This window comes from Hippocampus guttulatus, chromosome 17 (genome assembly GCF_054856545.1).
Source record: "Hippocampus guttulatus isolate MCC_2025c chromosome 17, RoL_Hgut_1.0, whole genome shotgun sequence".
Taxonomy (NCBI): Eukaryota; Metazoa; Chordata; class Actinopteri; order Syngnathiformes; family Syngnathidae; genus Hippocampus; species Hippocampus guttulatus.
In genome coordinates this window covers 13086568-13101439 of record NC_141277.1, presented here as the reverse complement: position 1 = coordinate 13101439, position 14872 = coordinate 13086568, and the positions used below count along the sequence as shown (strand labels likewise).

The 14872-nt window shown below is 43.5% G+C and overlaps 1 protein-coding gene across 5 annotated transcripts in view; it reads left to right on the top strand.

Moving 5' to 3' along the window:
- The first annotated feature begins 1154 nt into the window (after positions 1-1154).
- Positions 1155-14872, top strand: part of slc12a2 (solute carrier family 12 member 2) — a 102190-nt gene continuing 88472 nt past the window's right edge. For 3 of the 5 annotated variants that reach the window (XM_086135177.1, XM_086135178.1, XM_086135176.1), the window contains exon 1: positions 1155-2111. In XM_086135177.1, coding sequence (XP_085991303.1) covers positions 1539-2111 — 573 coding nt within the window. In that variant the 5' untranslated portion in view covers positions 1155-1538. The remainder of the gene's footprint in view (positions 2112-14872) is intronic. The other 2 variants (XM_086135180.1, XM_086135179.1) reach the window with 1 other exon arrangement.

Sequence of the window (14872 nt, the reverse complement as noted above, 5' to 3'; positions counted from 1 at the left end):
TGCTCTAACCACAGGGGAGCCCAAAAAATGAGAATAATTTTTCTTTCTTTTTTAACAATTTAAACATATAAACATGGTTTAATGGGGGAGCCCAAATCAAAATCTGCTAAGAGCCCCAAAAGGCTGAGATGAATTTGCACATTAGTAGCAAAAATATCTGTAAAAATTCATTCAAAAAGCATCTTCACTCAAAGGTCGCTCAGTTTCATCAAACTTGAAAGTACAGTACCATGTCTCCTGATAAATAATTCAGGTTGCTCTTTGATTGAAGTACCACTTCTAACTACCACTCTCTGTTAAAACAAAAACAAGGCCTTTATTTGTACACAAACAAACCTGATGTGGAATTATTTACATTCTAAATAGCAGTACTTTTCCAGGGTAGGCATCTAATGAAGGGTCGTCAAGAGTCAGACTTTGTTGTCTTTATGTAGTTATAGCTACGAAGCCAACACATTATGAGTTCGGATTAAATTCTCAAAGTGCACCTACAATTCAACATTATCACCAGAACCCCCAATGACCTAGTCAAGGAATGAACTGCACATGGTAGCTAAAGCTGTAGAATCTGAGACTAAGGTTATTGTAAAGTGGGACATGTTTGTCCGCATGATTTAGATGTCCATTCCAAGGTGTCCCCATTTTGACCATTTACATTTAATAACAATTTAATTGAGAGAAAACCCTCTTATACTTGACTTTGTTTCATAATTTCAATCCATTTGTCTATCTATTTCAATCCATTTGTCTGTCTGTCTGTCTATCCATCTATCTATCCATCCATCCATCCATCCCCACCTGAAATGCTAGGTTTAAAAAAACAGCCATTGAACTGAAATTGTTCTGTTCTGTCGCGGTTTTTTTGGCTTTCTTTTCTTTCAGGAAACTCCAAAACCCTTAGAGGAAATATAAACTACAATGGACATATTCCACTGTAATTAATTCATTCATGTATTTTACAGCACATACTATGTGCGTCACGAGTTTACAGAAATAAAAGAAAAAGTGCTGTCTGCTGTTTCAACCTCTCACGTAAGTACGCCACCCCCACCCGTGTGCGCTTGAAAAATGAGACGCGAACGTTAACATCTCGCGAGGTCACGCGGAGTAGGAACCCACCCTTCAGTGATGCGGACCGCAGTGTGTGTATATTACTGGCGAGGGAGCCGCTAGGAAGCTAGGAGGAGTTGCGGCAAGGTCGACAATAGCATCCTGCTCTGAATTACAGGAAGACGTTAGTTCGACGGACTGAACTTTGGGAGGGGGGGACGAAAATTACCGCCTTTGCGGCTGCGAAAGAAAAAGTCAGTAGGTGGCTGAAAGTTTCCATCTTGTAGCCACACGTTTATCACAGACGAAGAATTGTGGGTTGTTACCGCGGTCCATACGGCTTTCGAGGCGCGTTTCCCCCTCCTGCTAAACACTTAAGAGAACGACACAGTTCTGTTCGTCACGGACCAACTTCTTATAGAATTGCTTTGCGGGCCTAACGCGCTTTTTCGTATACGGGTTATCTGTTAGTTTGTATCGCGTGTGCCATGTCGGCGCCATCAAGCACAGCTCTCGCTCCGAAAGAGAACGCCCCGGCGGAAAATGATTTTTTAGCCCCTGACGTGGGGCAGAAGCCGCCCGGCCCGACGCATAGTCAGAGCCGTTTCCAGGTGGACCTTGTGGCCGAGGCAGCTGCCGCAGTGGGAGACGAGTCGCCGAGTTCCGAAGCTTCGACCACTGTCCCGTCCAGCGATAAGGCCACTCTTGGTGCTCCTCCTGAATACCCGGGGACAAGCGGGGAGGAAGCTAAAGGACGTTTTCGGGTAGTGAACTTTATAGACCCAAGCGGGGCTGGGAGTCCGGCTTCCCCAGAGTCAACGCCTGTCGAGGGGATGCAGAACGGGGACACCGTGATGAGCGAGACGAGTCTACATTCATCGACTGGCGGCCAGCATCACTATCACTATGACACCCACACGAACACCTATTACCTGAGGACTTTTGGCCATAACACCATCGATGCCGTGCCCAACATCGATTTCTACCGCCAGACAGCCGCACCTTTGGGGGAGAAGCTTATAAGACCCACCCTGTCGGAGTTGCACGACGAGCTGGACAAGGTAAGACAGTCAGCCCATGGGCTTTTTGAGTCCAGTATACTGTACAACATTTATCTCCTAATAACGCCACCCTTCTGGGTTTAAACCAACTCACTGCACTTTCATCTTTTCTGTATAAATGCAGTAACTTGTATTTTCAAATTCACGTTAAGTCAATGACTTTATTTAATTCATATGTTGTGCTCAGATATTGTCAGACACAAAGAAGTAAGCATTTGACAATTTTATTGTTACAAATGCGAGACTGCATGGTCAATTTTCAATGAAAGATTGAAGTCCTGAACTGACAAAGGATCATTGCAGACATTGCAAATTGTTTAAATATTTATTTTAACAAAATAATCCATAATTGCCCAGCCCTTTTTTCTATATATATATATATGTTTGTATACATATATGTATGTATATATATATGTATGTATGTACGTATATACATACATACATATGTGTGTGTATGATAACTGAATAATTATGCCTTCAATCAAGTATTTGTGTTTTTCAAACGTTTTGGGGATGACTTTTCTCCATTTAACATGTAGTCAGGCCCAGCAATGATTTTTAGTGGGTTGATAACACCTGCATCATAGTTTCTGTTGAGTATGCTTACCAGTCCAGGCCTCACAAATTTGTTTTAAAAAAACCTAGAATAGGAAAACATTTGTTTTTATATTAGCTCTACTAGCATAGCATGCTATTCATATACAGAACACGTTTGTTCTCTTCTGTAATCTAAATTCTGTCCCTGAGGCAATTTTGGCAACGACTAAACTGACTTTTAAGGAGCATGTGATGAATGATGACAGAGAGCTCCTTCAAGTCACAATAAATACCTTTTAATTAAAATTACAACAATTTCTACCAGAGCATGGTGACCTGGACTGGTTTAATCGGCCTTGACTCGCCTTTAAATGTCAAGGATAAAGTTTGATGAACTTCAAAATTACTGTCCTAATGATGAATTTCAACCGCTTCATGAACAGAGAGCTATTCTCAAGGCTTTACTGTAAACATCTAGGCTATGAATAGATGACATTCATTCAATACAAGTTAAGCTAATTTGAGGTGCAACAGTTAATGACAACTAATCAGTTATCATATTAATTGATAATTATTTTTGATAGTTGATTAATCTCTTGGATTTAAAAAAAATCTCCAAATCCTTGGAATTTCAGCATCTCAACAAAATACTCTCTGATTTCTGTTGTCCTCCATGACCATAGACCAATTTTCTTTGTGTTTAGTCAAAAGAAAACATCTGCTTTTACTTTGGAAAACAACGAAAAACATTTTTACCAAACAAACAATTAACTGACTCATAATTAATTCATTTTCTGTACTCTTAATTTAAAATATGTCTTGTTTTTGAATTAACTGGTGAATTTATCAATCAAATTTATTGATGAATTGAAAAAATAATTAATGGATTAATTGTTTATTAAAATAATCGTAAGCTGCAGCCAGGAAAGTTTGATACCGCTTTTTTTTTTCCAGACCGATACCACCACTCAACTCTTCAGTAGTCACCGATACGACTATTTCGCTACATATTTTTTTTATTCGGCCAATTGCATATGATTTTCAAGAATATCCATCCATTCGTTATCCAAACCGCTTGTCTGCACGAGGATCGTGTTGGAGCCTATCCCAACTGTCTTTAGGCAGTAGGCAGGCTACACCTTGAACTGGTTGTGAGCCAATCGCGTGGCACATATAGACAAACAACCATTTGCACTCACAATCACAGGAACAATTTATAATGTTCAATTAACCTCACGCGCATGTTTTTAGAATGTAGGAGGAATATATTCTATTTTGGATAAAACCAACACTAAAGTCAATTTAAATACATAAAATGAAACACAGAAAAAGTCGCAATCAAAACGTGGTTGTACAACTTCTTTACAAGGGATACAGTGAAGTGCAAAGAATGAAAGTGAATACAACGATGTTCAAATAACATTTCGAAATAACTTCAACAACTACTGCTTAAACAGCAATATAAGTTTGCCATTTTGTTCTGAGGCAAGTTAAATTCAACTGTGAGTCTCACTCTGAACACCGGGTGGGACCCACGTAATGGCAAGCTGGACTTTGACAGAAGAACAAGTCAGACATCATGCACTGTCTATTGAGCCGTAGTCAATTAAAAACAATTCATATATATATATATATAAGAGACTGATTGCTGAGAATGTTATTCACTGACCAAACCCGAATCTCCGGTACAAGCTCAGATAGCTCCCATTGTGAAATTCTTTGCGGGAATCAAAGACTTCCATATGCACTTATCACGAGCGCAACAAAGCCAGATGCTAATGTGAACATCAGTGACTCATTATTCTATCACTTCAGTGATCAGCAAGCGATTGTCTTGTGAAAAAAGCATGAGCGCTGTGACTGCTTTTTCAGTACCAGCCCAGTTTAGCTCTGATATTGGCGGCAGCACCGTTCCCATTGAAGGCAATTCATGTGGCTTTAAAATCATTCGTAACTTGCTCATTTCTCAACAAACTGTCATGACGCTTACGTATTTTTCAACACCAAAGCGTGCACAATCAGTAGAGAAAATGCATTTTTTTATTTTTATTTTTTTTGTTACGCCCCCTAACATGGAACGTAGCGACACTTTCCCCATATGAGCTTCAATGTCACTGCAGACTCTTATGATGGTAAAGGCATTCGGTTTCCAGCATGGCGCATTACATTTAATTATTAAAGTTATAAGGACATCAATTATATGTGTGTTCGTAGTAGTTGAATGTGCGCCATATGTAAATGTCACATTTGCATAGGTGTTGTACTGTCTTTATGTATTTATTTATTTATTATTCTGGTTATTTTTAAAAGTTTTATTTATTCATTTATTTAGCCCCTTATGCCATGTGTGTAAAATAGCAATATCAAACTCTAACTAAGCAATAATATCGACCTCGTATTAGAGAGATGATGAATACACAAATTCAGTCAGTCAGTCAGTCATGCATGCTTTCAAGTTCCTACATCGTAAAATGTCAACAAAAGGGTGGCCGATACTGGTATTGGAAAACGCCAGGAGTACCCAATACCTTAAAATTAGGCTCGTGTTGGCCTCATACTGATACCTGGTATCGGTACTTGCCCATCCCTTATTACAGCCCTAATGTTAACTCTAAAGTGTTAGAAATTAGAAGTGCTTCTCTATGATGTATGTAGAGCTGATACTCATCACCCTGCCAAATAGCTGTTTAAGTTAGAGCAGGAAAAAAATAACTCGACTTTTACATGTCAATTTTCTAATTAGTTGTTTTACGTTGATCACATAAAGGTGTTCTCTGGTCTTTTAAAATCATACCAAACCAAACACAGATACAAGTACTGCAAAGCCCCACTCAGTAAATGGATGACCGTATTTTCCGCACTAAAAGGCGCATTGGATTATGAGGCGCACCTTCAATGAATGGGCTATTTTTAATTTTTTTTTGTGCGCATAAATGTAATGTAATGTAAATTTCCCCAGTGTGGGACTAATAAAGGATATCTTATCTTATCTTATAAGACGCAATCAACAATGCATCTACTAGATGGAACTACACTCCTTCCGTTCGACTCAAGAGGAGTTCATGTCCGCCTTCGAAAAACGTAAATTAACGATTACCGTATTTTCACGACCATTCGACGCACCGTATGGTTGGGCGCAGTCTCATTAATGGGTGCTATTTCTGTATTTTACACATAGACAAAACGCACTGTATTATTTGGCGCAATTTTAAAGTGGTAAAACATACGCCACCGTAAACATATGGCATGCATGCGCGCATGCTAAAAACACGTTAGCTTGTAGCATACGGTAGCATGCCAAGACATACAGATACAAGCTAAAAACACGTTTTTAAAAAGGCAACGGAAAACTGAGTTCCGTTGTATTTTATTTAGCCATCGTACAATGTACTCACATTTTTCGATCAATCATCACCCAGAAATCCATCAAAGTCCTCATCCTCTGTATCAGAATTGAACAATTGTGCAAGTACCGGTAATCCATCAAAAACGCCGTGTTCCCTCTCGTTGTCAGTCACTCTCATTGCCATGTGGCTCCACAGAAATGATGCCGGCTTTGCCAAAAACTCGAACAACAGTGCAAGCAGACACGTTTGTCCAAGCAGCCACAATCCATTCGCAAATTGTGGCGTAACTCGCCCGGCGCTGCCTCTCACTCTTTGTAAAGTTGTGTTTGCCATCGATCATTCATTGTTCCCATGACGTTCGCAACTTTACTTTGAACGCCCGGTCGCAACTTTACTTTGAACGCCCGGTTGATGCCGATGTCCAGCGGTTGGAGTTCTTTAGTCAAGCCTCCGGGAATAACGGCAAGCTCAGAGTTCATTTGCTTGACTTGGTTTTTCACCGCTGCTGTGAGATGGGCACGCATGCCAAAAGCATAACCGATGGCTTGAAGTTTGAACTGAGCTTCGTAGGCGTGTCTCTTTGTAGAATTTTTTTTCGGGGGTTCTTAGAAACCAAAACCGAAGTTGTTTTGCAACAATGCACATAGCCACACTCTATACAGGTGTTGGTACCTGCTTGTAGCGTCCCTTTAGCGTCCACTTACACGCCCACCCTTCACTCATTGGCGGACTTCTTCCTCGCATGCCTGTCACTCACGTCTGCCTTTTCTCTCTCTTTCTCTCCATATATGTATATATACACGCCCACCCTTCACTGATTGGCCGACTTCTTTGCCGCATGCCTGTCCACAGTCACTTCCGCCTTTTCTCTATATAAACAGCGTGTCGGCTGTCAGTCAGGTTTTGGAACTCAGCGCATAGACAAGACGCTCCGCATCATAAGGCGTCCTGTCCATTTTGGAGAAAATTTTTGACTTTTAATGGCACCTTATAGTCGTGAAAATACGGTACTTCAATGAAACTATGAAAATTGAAAATAATGCATTAAAACAGAAAATCAAGCGATGAAATCTCAAAATAAATTCTATAGCCCCCCTACAAAATTTATTTTGACATTTCGTTGATCGTAGCACCAACAGAACGATCAGATGTCAGTAAAATGTAGGAGGCTGGACTGTCTCAGAAGTGTTTATTTATTCCTTTGTTGTGTACTGTATTCACAAACGAGTAAATCACAAAATAAATTCTGTAGGGGGGCTGTAGAATCTATTTTTTAATTTCCTCGCTTGATTTTCTGTTTTGATGCATTATTTTCAATTTTCGTAGTTTCATTGAAGGAATCATTAATTTTCAGGTCCAGGTCATCTTTATTGTCAAATATGCTTACGTATGACATGTAGCATAGATGAAATTTACGTTTTTCAGAGGCGGTCATGAACGCCTCTCGAGTCGAACGGAAGAGAAGGCACGGAGACGGTCAAAGACGTACCTGTGTTTGTTGAGACTGTGAAAACTATTACCGTATTGGCCCGAATATAAGACGGCCCTGATTATAAGACGACCCCTTCTTTTTCAAGACTCAAGTTTGAAAAAAGACTTTTTGAACACCAAATACATTTTTATACAGAAAATAATTACAGTGCATCTGAAACAAATGATTATAACAATATATTTGAGAGAAAAAGCATGTTATTTCGCCTCATTCAAATATAAAGTGCAATCACATTCGTAAATGAATGGCTTCTGGTTTTTCAAATGTAAATTACATCATAACTTCTCAGCTGCTGGTTAACCTGGCTGATCTTCGACCCACTTTTCTCCAGACTGTCACGACGTTTCTCCATTTTCTGTTATCTCTTCTATTATTTTCTTCTCTTTTCCTTCTTACAGCTATTTTTTATTTTTCTTCTTCGTGCTATCCATCCATCCATCTTCTACCGCTTATCCGGGGCCGGGTCGCGGGGGCAGCAGCTTTAGCAGGGAAGCCCAGACTTCCCTCCCCTTATCTACTTCTTCCAGCTCTCCCCGGGGGATCCCAAGGCGTTCCCAGGCCAGCTGGGTGACATAGTCTCTCCAGCGTGTCCTGGGTCGTCCTCGGGGTCTCCTCCCGGTGGGACATTCCCGGAACACCTCACCAGGGAGGTGTTCAGGAGGCATCCGAATCAAATGCCCAAGCCACCTCATCTGGCTCCTCTCGATGTGGAGGAGAAGCGGCTCGACTCTAAGCCCCTCCTGGATGACCGAGCTTCTCACCTTATCTCTAAGGGAGAGCCCGGACACCCTGCGGAGAAAACTCATTTCGGCCGCTTGTATCCGGGATCTCGTTCTCTCGGTCACGACCCATAGCTCGTGACCATAGATGAGGGTTGGAACGTAGATCGACCGGTAAATTGAGAGCTTCGCCCTTTGGCTCAGCTCCTTCTTCACCACGACAGACCGATACAACGTCCGCATCACAGCAGACGCTGCACCGATCCGCCTGTCGATCTCTCGCTCTCTCCTGCCCTCACTCGTGAACAAGACCCCAAGATACTTAAACTCCTCCACTTGGGGCAAGATCTCCTCCCCGACCCGGAGGGGGCAGTCCACCCTTTTCCGACTGAGGACCATTGTTTCAGATTTGGAGGTGCTGATTTTCATCCCAAGCACTTCACACTCGGCTGCGAAACGCTCCAGTGAGGGTTGGAGAGCCCTGCTTGAAGGAGCCAACAGTACCACATCATCTGCAAAAAGCAGAGATGCAATACTGAGGCCACCAAAACGGACCCCCTCAAAGCTTCGGCTGCGCCTAGAAATTCTGTCCATAAAGGTTATGAACAGAATCGGTGACAAAGGGCAGCCTTGGCGGAGTCCTACCCTCACTGGAAACGATTCCGACTTACTGCCGGCAATGCGAACCAAACTCTGACATCGGTGGTATAGCGACCGAACAGTCTGTATCAGGGGGTTCGGTACCCCATACCCACAAAGCACCCCCCACAGAACTCCCCGAGGGACACGGTCAAACGCCTTCTCCAAGTCTACAAAACACATGTAGACTGGTTGGGCGAATTCCCACATACCCTCGAGGACCCTGCTAAGAGTGTAGAGTTGGTCCACTGTTCCATGGCCGGGACGAAAACCACACTGCTCCTCCTCAATCTGCGGCTCGACTTCCCGACGGACCCTCCTCTCCAGCACCCCTGAATAGACCTTACCAGGGAGGCTGAGGAATGTGATCCCTCTGTAGTTGGAACACACCCTCCGGTCCCCCTTTTTAAAAAGAGGGACTCCTACCCCAGTCTGCCAATCCAGAGGCACTCTCCCCGTTGACCACGCGATGTTGCAGAGGCGTGTCAACCAGGACAGCCCCACAACATCCAGAGCTTTGAGGAACTCCGGGCGGATCTCATCTACCCCTGGGGCCCTACCACCGAGGAGCTTTTCAACCACATCGGTGACTTCAACCACAGAGATAGGAGAGTCCACCTCAGAGTCCTCAGACTCTGCTTCCTCCAAGGAAGGCGTGTTGGTGGAGTTGAGGAGGTCTTCGAAGTACTCTGCCCACCGGTTCACAACGTCCTGAGTCGAAGTCAACAGCGCTCCATCCCCACTGTACACAGTGTTCGTGGTGCACTGCTTTTCCCTCCTGAGACGTCGGATGGTGGACCAGAATTTCCTTGACGGCATCCCTTACTGCTGGTGTCCACCAGCGAGTATGGGGATTGCTGCCACGACAGGCACCAACCACCTGATGGCCACAACTCAGATTGGCCGCCTCAACAATAGAGGCACGGAACATGGTCCATTCGGACTCAATGTCCCCCGCATCCCCCGGGACATGGGAAAAGCTCTGCCGGAGGTGGGAGTTGAAACTCTTTCTGACAGGGGATTCCGCCAGACACTCCCAACAAACCCTCACAATACGTTTGGGTCTGCCAGGACGAACCGGCATCTTCCCCCACCATCGGAGCCTACTCACCACCAGGTGGTGATCAGTTGACAGCTCCGCCCCTCTCTTCACCCGAGTGTCCAAAACATGCGGCCGCAAATCCGATGATACAACCACAAAGTCAATCATTGAACTGCGGCCAAGGGTGTCCTGTTGCCAAGTGCACATATGGACACCCTTATGTTTGAACAAGGTGTTCGTTATGGACAATCCGTGACGAGCACAGAAGTCCAATAACAAAACACCACTCGAGTTCTGATCGGGGGGGCCGTTCCTCCCAATCACGCCCCTCCAGGTCTCACTGTCATTGCCCACGTGAGCATTGAATTCCCCTAGCAGAACAAGGGAGTCCCCAGCAGGAGTACTCTCCAGCACACCCTCCAAGGACTCCAAAAAGGGTGGGTACGCTGAGCTGCTGTTTGATGCATATGCACAATACATATGCACAGTGAGGCCGGCAGAGCGGCTGCATAAAGAATTAAAATCTCCCAAAAAAGCATCTTTATTGAATGTAATGCAGAACATTACACTTTTTACTGCAGTAAGAGGGGACGGTGGCCATCTTTTCCTTGTAATCCACCAGATGTTGCTGCGCAACTGTAGACCTTGCCTGGATGGATAAATGGTGCCGTCTCATAAAACAAGCACCATGGATTGGTTGGTCATGAATTCTCTTGCGGCTTTGATAGCTTACAATTTAAACTGTGCTTCGTAAGCGTATCTCTTTGTCGGTGCCATTTTTGAGATGTTGCTTTGGACAATGCACTTACTGTATACTGTGTACACTTACTGGGGGCATGCCTTTAGTGTCCTCTTTCACGCCCACCCTTCCCATTTTAACGTCCGCATGCTGTCCTCAGTTACGTCCGCCTTTCCTCTATATAAGCAGCGTGTCCGCACAACACCAGTCAGTCAAGGGGACCCCTCTTCGAAGTCGCAGGACACCATCCATAGATTTTAGAACTCGGTGCATACACAAGGCATTATTAGGCTCCATGTCCGTTTTGGAGAAATTTTAAGACTAATATGTGCGCCTTATCGTTGTAAAAATCTGGTACTTTCCCTTCCTTTTTTTCCAGTGAAAAGGTCTCTCATGCATAAAACAATCACTCAAAGATGGCAAAAAATTGCAAAACAATGCTTGCCTACTTGCTTCCATCTGTGAGTCAAAAGGGGTGTTCACACGGCAACTTTTACTCCGGTGTAGCACTGGGGCTGCCCCCCGTAGAGCGTTCACACGTACAGTTATACCGGTGTAGCTGAAAACAGCTTACTCTGGAGCATATTCAACCCACCTCAGGGAGGTGGTTTAAAAATTTGCTCCGCAGCAAATGCTCGTTTGCGGGGCAGCACCGATGTAAAATGGTACGTGTGAACGCTACAATTTGCTCCGGAGCAAATGCTCATTTGCGGGGGTGGGAGAGGGGGTGAGTAGCCTTGCTACGCATGAGAAGAGTTGATTACATATGGCGAGAATGTGTTGCTTTCGTGCGCTGTTGTACTTCCGTCATGTGTTTGTTTCATAACACAAGACATGATGGCTGGCAATAACAGAAGCAAGCGGCACCTTGCCTCTTGGGTTATACCATCTCAACTAGAACGGGGGTGGGGGGATAGTCCCCAAACATCATCTTTCCTTTTGTAGGAGACTGGACTGTCTCGGAGCTGTTTGTGTAGTTTGTTCCTTTGTTGTGTGTTCACAACCCCCATAGAATTTATTTAGTGATTTCCTCTCTTGATTTTCTGTTTGGCGCATTATATGTTTGCTTTTCTGAGTGTCATTGAAGTCATTGTTGATTTACGTTTTCGGGGGCGGTCATTGAACGCCTCTCGAGCAGAAGGCACGGAGACCGAGAAGGAGAAGGACGTGCCTGTACAGCAGTTGCATCAGTTGTGTATGTTGTAAAAAGAACCAACACGACAGCTCTTTGTTTTCTATCGTTTTTGCACCGCTGCAGAAATTGCCGTGTGACCGCAAGTGGGGCTGCACCGGTCCTACGCCGGAGTTAACACGCTCAGCGGCTTTGTACGTGTGACCGCTCCACAAAATTTGCTCCGGTGTAAAATATATCGCAACAAAACACATCGGTGCAGGACCAGAGCAAATGTGTGCCGTGTGAACACCCCTCACCTCTCTCTCTGTCTTTCATGGGAACTAACCCATATCAGCACAAATGCTGGCTTATGAAATTTGACCTCTACTTATGAAATTAATTGGTTCGAGAAGAAGTTTCTTAACTACAAAATTTTGTAAGTAGAGAGGCGTTTTCTTTGTAAATGCCCTAATTCGTTCCAAGCCGCCCCCCTCCCAAAATTCAGGCATAAATTGTTCCTGAAGCATCAAAATGCATCAAAATATGGAACAAATACATGTTACAATTAGATTATTGCACAATAAAGTAAAGAATAAAAATTATGGTCATTTAAGTTTTAACTGCGTCCTTATCATTTTTTTGCCCTCCTTAGTTAATGTTCTCTCTCAAAAGTGGTTAGGCGTTTTGTAAAGAACTGATCCAAGGACGTTTGCTTTTGTTGGCTTTTAACAGTCCTTCGAAAATGTCCAAGGTAAACATTAGCACAGTGAGCGATGGCCCGACTGGTGAACACTATTTCTGGGTGATTCACATTTATGTAAAACTACACCTCAGGGCCCGAGGGGTGAATGACGAGGACGCTGCATAAATACATACAGTATATCTATCTACATACTTAGACACATACAGTAGAAATCCCTCTAAGCAGAGCAGCTGGAAGTATGTTGCGTTCAGGAAACTCGAAGCTGTGAGAAGCAGCAAATACTGTATTTTTACCTTTTTGTATCTTGAAATTTCTTTCTTAACAAGAGGGAATATTTTCCTGTTGAGACGTTTTGTAACTTGAAAATTTCACATGAATAGATGTCCGTAAGTAGAGTTACCACTGTATTTATTCATTTACAGTGATCAACTCGTGCAAAATTTTTAATACTATACAATGTTTTTCCTGCATGTCATTCAATATCCCCAAATGAAGAGGCCGGCTCACTTTGCTGCAAGACCCACTGCAGTATCCACTCCACTTTGTAAAGGAGCCAAACAAACCTGGTGTATTTCTCCTGCACGAAGACTCTTCAAGCCGTCACATGAGCCACTTGTTCAATTCGCCATACGTGTTTGCAACACTCTTAACAGCATTAAATATGTCCATATTTTTGGAGGACACAACTCGTCGTGCTTTTTAAATGGACTGTCAACAAAACCATGACTGTGCCTACAGTTAAAGCGAACATTGCATAGTGTTTCACCAGGATTTTTTTCCTTCCTGGTAGTAGTCGCCTTAGCTTATGGAGATTGAGTGCCAGGAGCACTACAATGTGATGTCTGCCATCCTCAGAACTGAAACGGTCAAAGAAACATATCGATAATGTTTGAGCGACCACTCCGAGAGCAGGTGTGTGCATGTAGCTCACAAGCCGTGAGTTGACCATCCCTGAAATAGAAGGATGAATGGTAAAATACATTTAAACGTAATGGATCAAGCCAACACTTGCTTTTAGTCAAGTAAAATAATGCATTGTAATAACAAAAGATTTTGATCATGGATGAAGTAATGATTCATGTATTTGTGAAATGTACAAACACCCATCATCATGGTCTGGTTCTTCTTTGCGTATGACCATTTGGTAAAGTAAAGTTTTCAATAAGGGCGGCCCGGTAGTCCAGTGGTTAGCACGTCGGCTTCACAGTGCAGAGGTACCGGGTTCGATTCCAGCTCCGGCCTCCCTGTGTGGAGTTTGCATGTTCTCCCCGGGCCTGCGTGGGTTTTCTCCGGGTGCTCCGGTTTCCTCCCACATTCCAAAAACATGCATGGCAGGCTGATTGGACGCACTAAAATTGTCCCTACGTGTGAGTGTGGGCGTGGATGGTGGTTCGTCTCTGTGTGCCCTGCGATTGGCTGGCAACTGATTCAGGGTGTCCCCCGCCTACTGCCCGGAGACGGCTGGGATAGGCTCCAGCACCCCGCGCGACCCTAGTGAGGATCAAGCGGTTCGGAAAATGGATGGATGGATGAAGTTTTCAATAGACATACAATTTTTTGTATCTGATCACAAGCTAATGAGCTTGTGATCAGAGTTAAAAATAGTCGTCACTCTTTTAATCCATCAATCCCATTGTAATGGAAGTCCTGTTTTGGTATGAACAAAAAAATAATAAAAAGAGCGGGGCTGGGTTGGTTAAAAAATGTGTGCAGTGGAGGGGGTTCAAGTATTCACTGATTAAAGGCTGTGGTCATATTTTGTCAAGGATATGCTCCAGAAATAGAGCTCCTATTGTATTTTTAGTCAGCATTTTTATTAGTTCTTAAGGAGTGTATGATGCAGTCAACAGCTTGGTTTCATCTGTTTTCATCAGCTCAAAATTACAGCTGGTAGCAAATATGCAGTAGACAGCAGCTTTGGATCACTGAGAGGTTTTGGACTTTCATTGTCGAGGTTATAGCGACCTTGCCGCTTCTATTATTGCACTGGCATATTGTCATGTCTCTGTGGCTCCAAATCTGGAATGGAAATTCCACTGTGTCAATTGGTGACTGCTCACAGTAATCAATAAGTCGCTACTGTTTGAATGATAAGTGGCCTTTCATTGCCTTTCATTGAAGGGGAATCACAAAGTATTTATTTCATGTTAGCAATGGTGAGCTTGAACAGCGCGGTGATGAGGTTTTTGTAAGACTGTGTACTGGAACTTCGAACACTGACGAAAATCTGTGGTTTGAATACAAACAATCGAGAACTAAAATGATCAAAGGAATGATTCTTGGTGGCTTAGTGGAGACTGGAATGTGAAAACGGCTTTCTTGTTTTGAACTCCACACATGCATTAATAAGATCTTCAATCCCTCAAAGGAAGACTTTAATTTCAAAATTTCAATCACATCGTGAGCTGTCACCATCGTCCATCAATAAA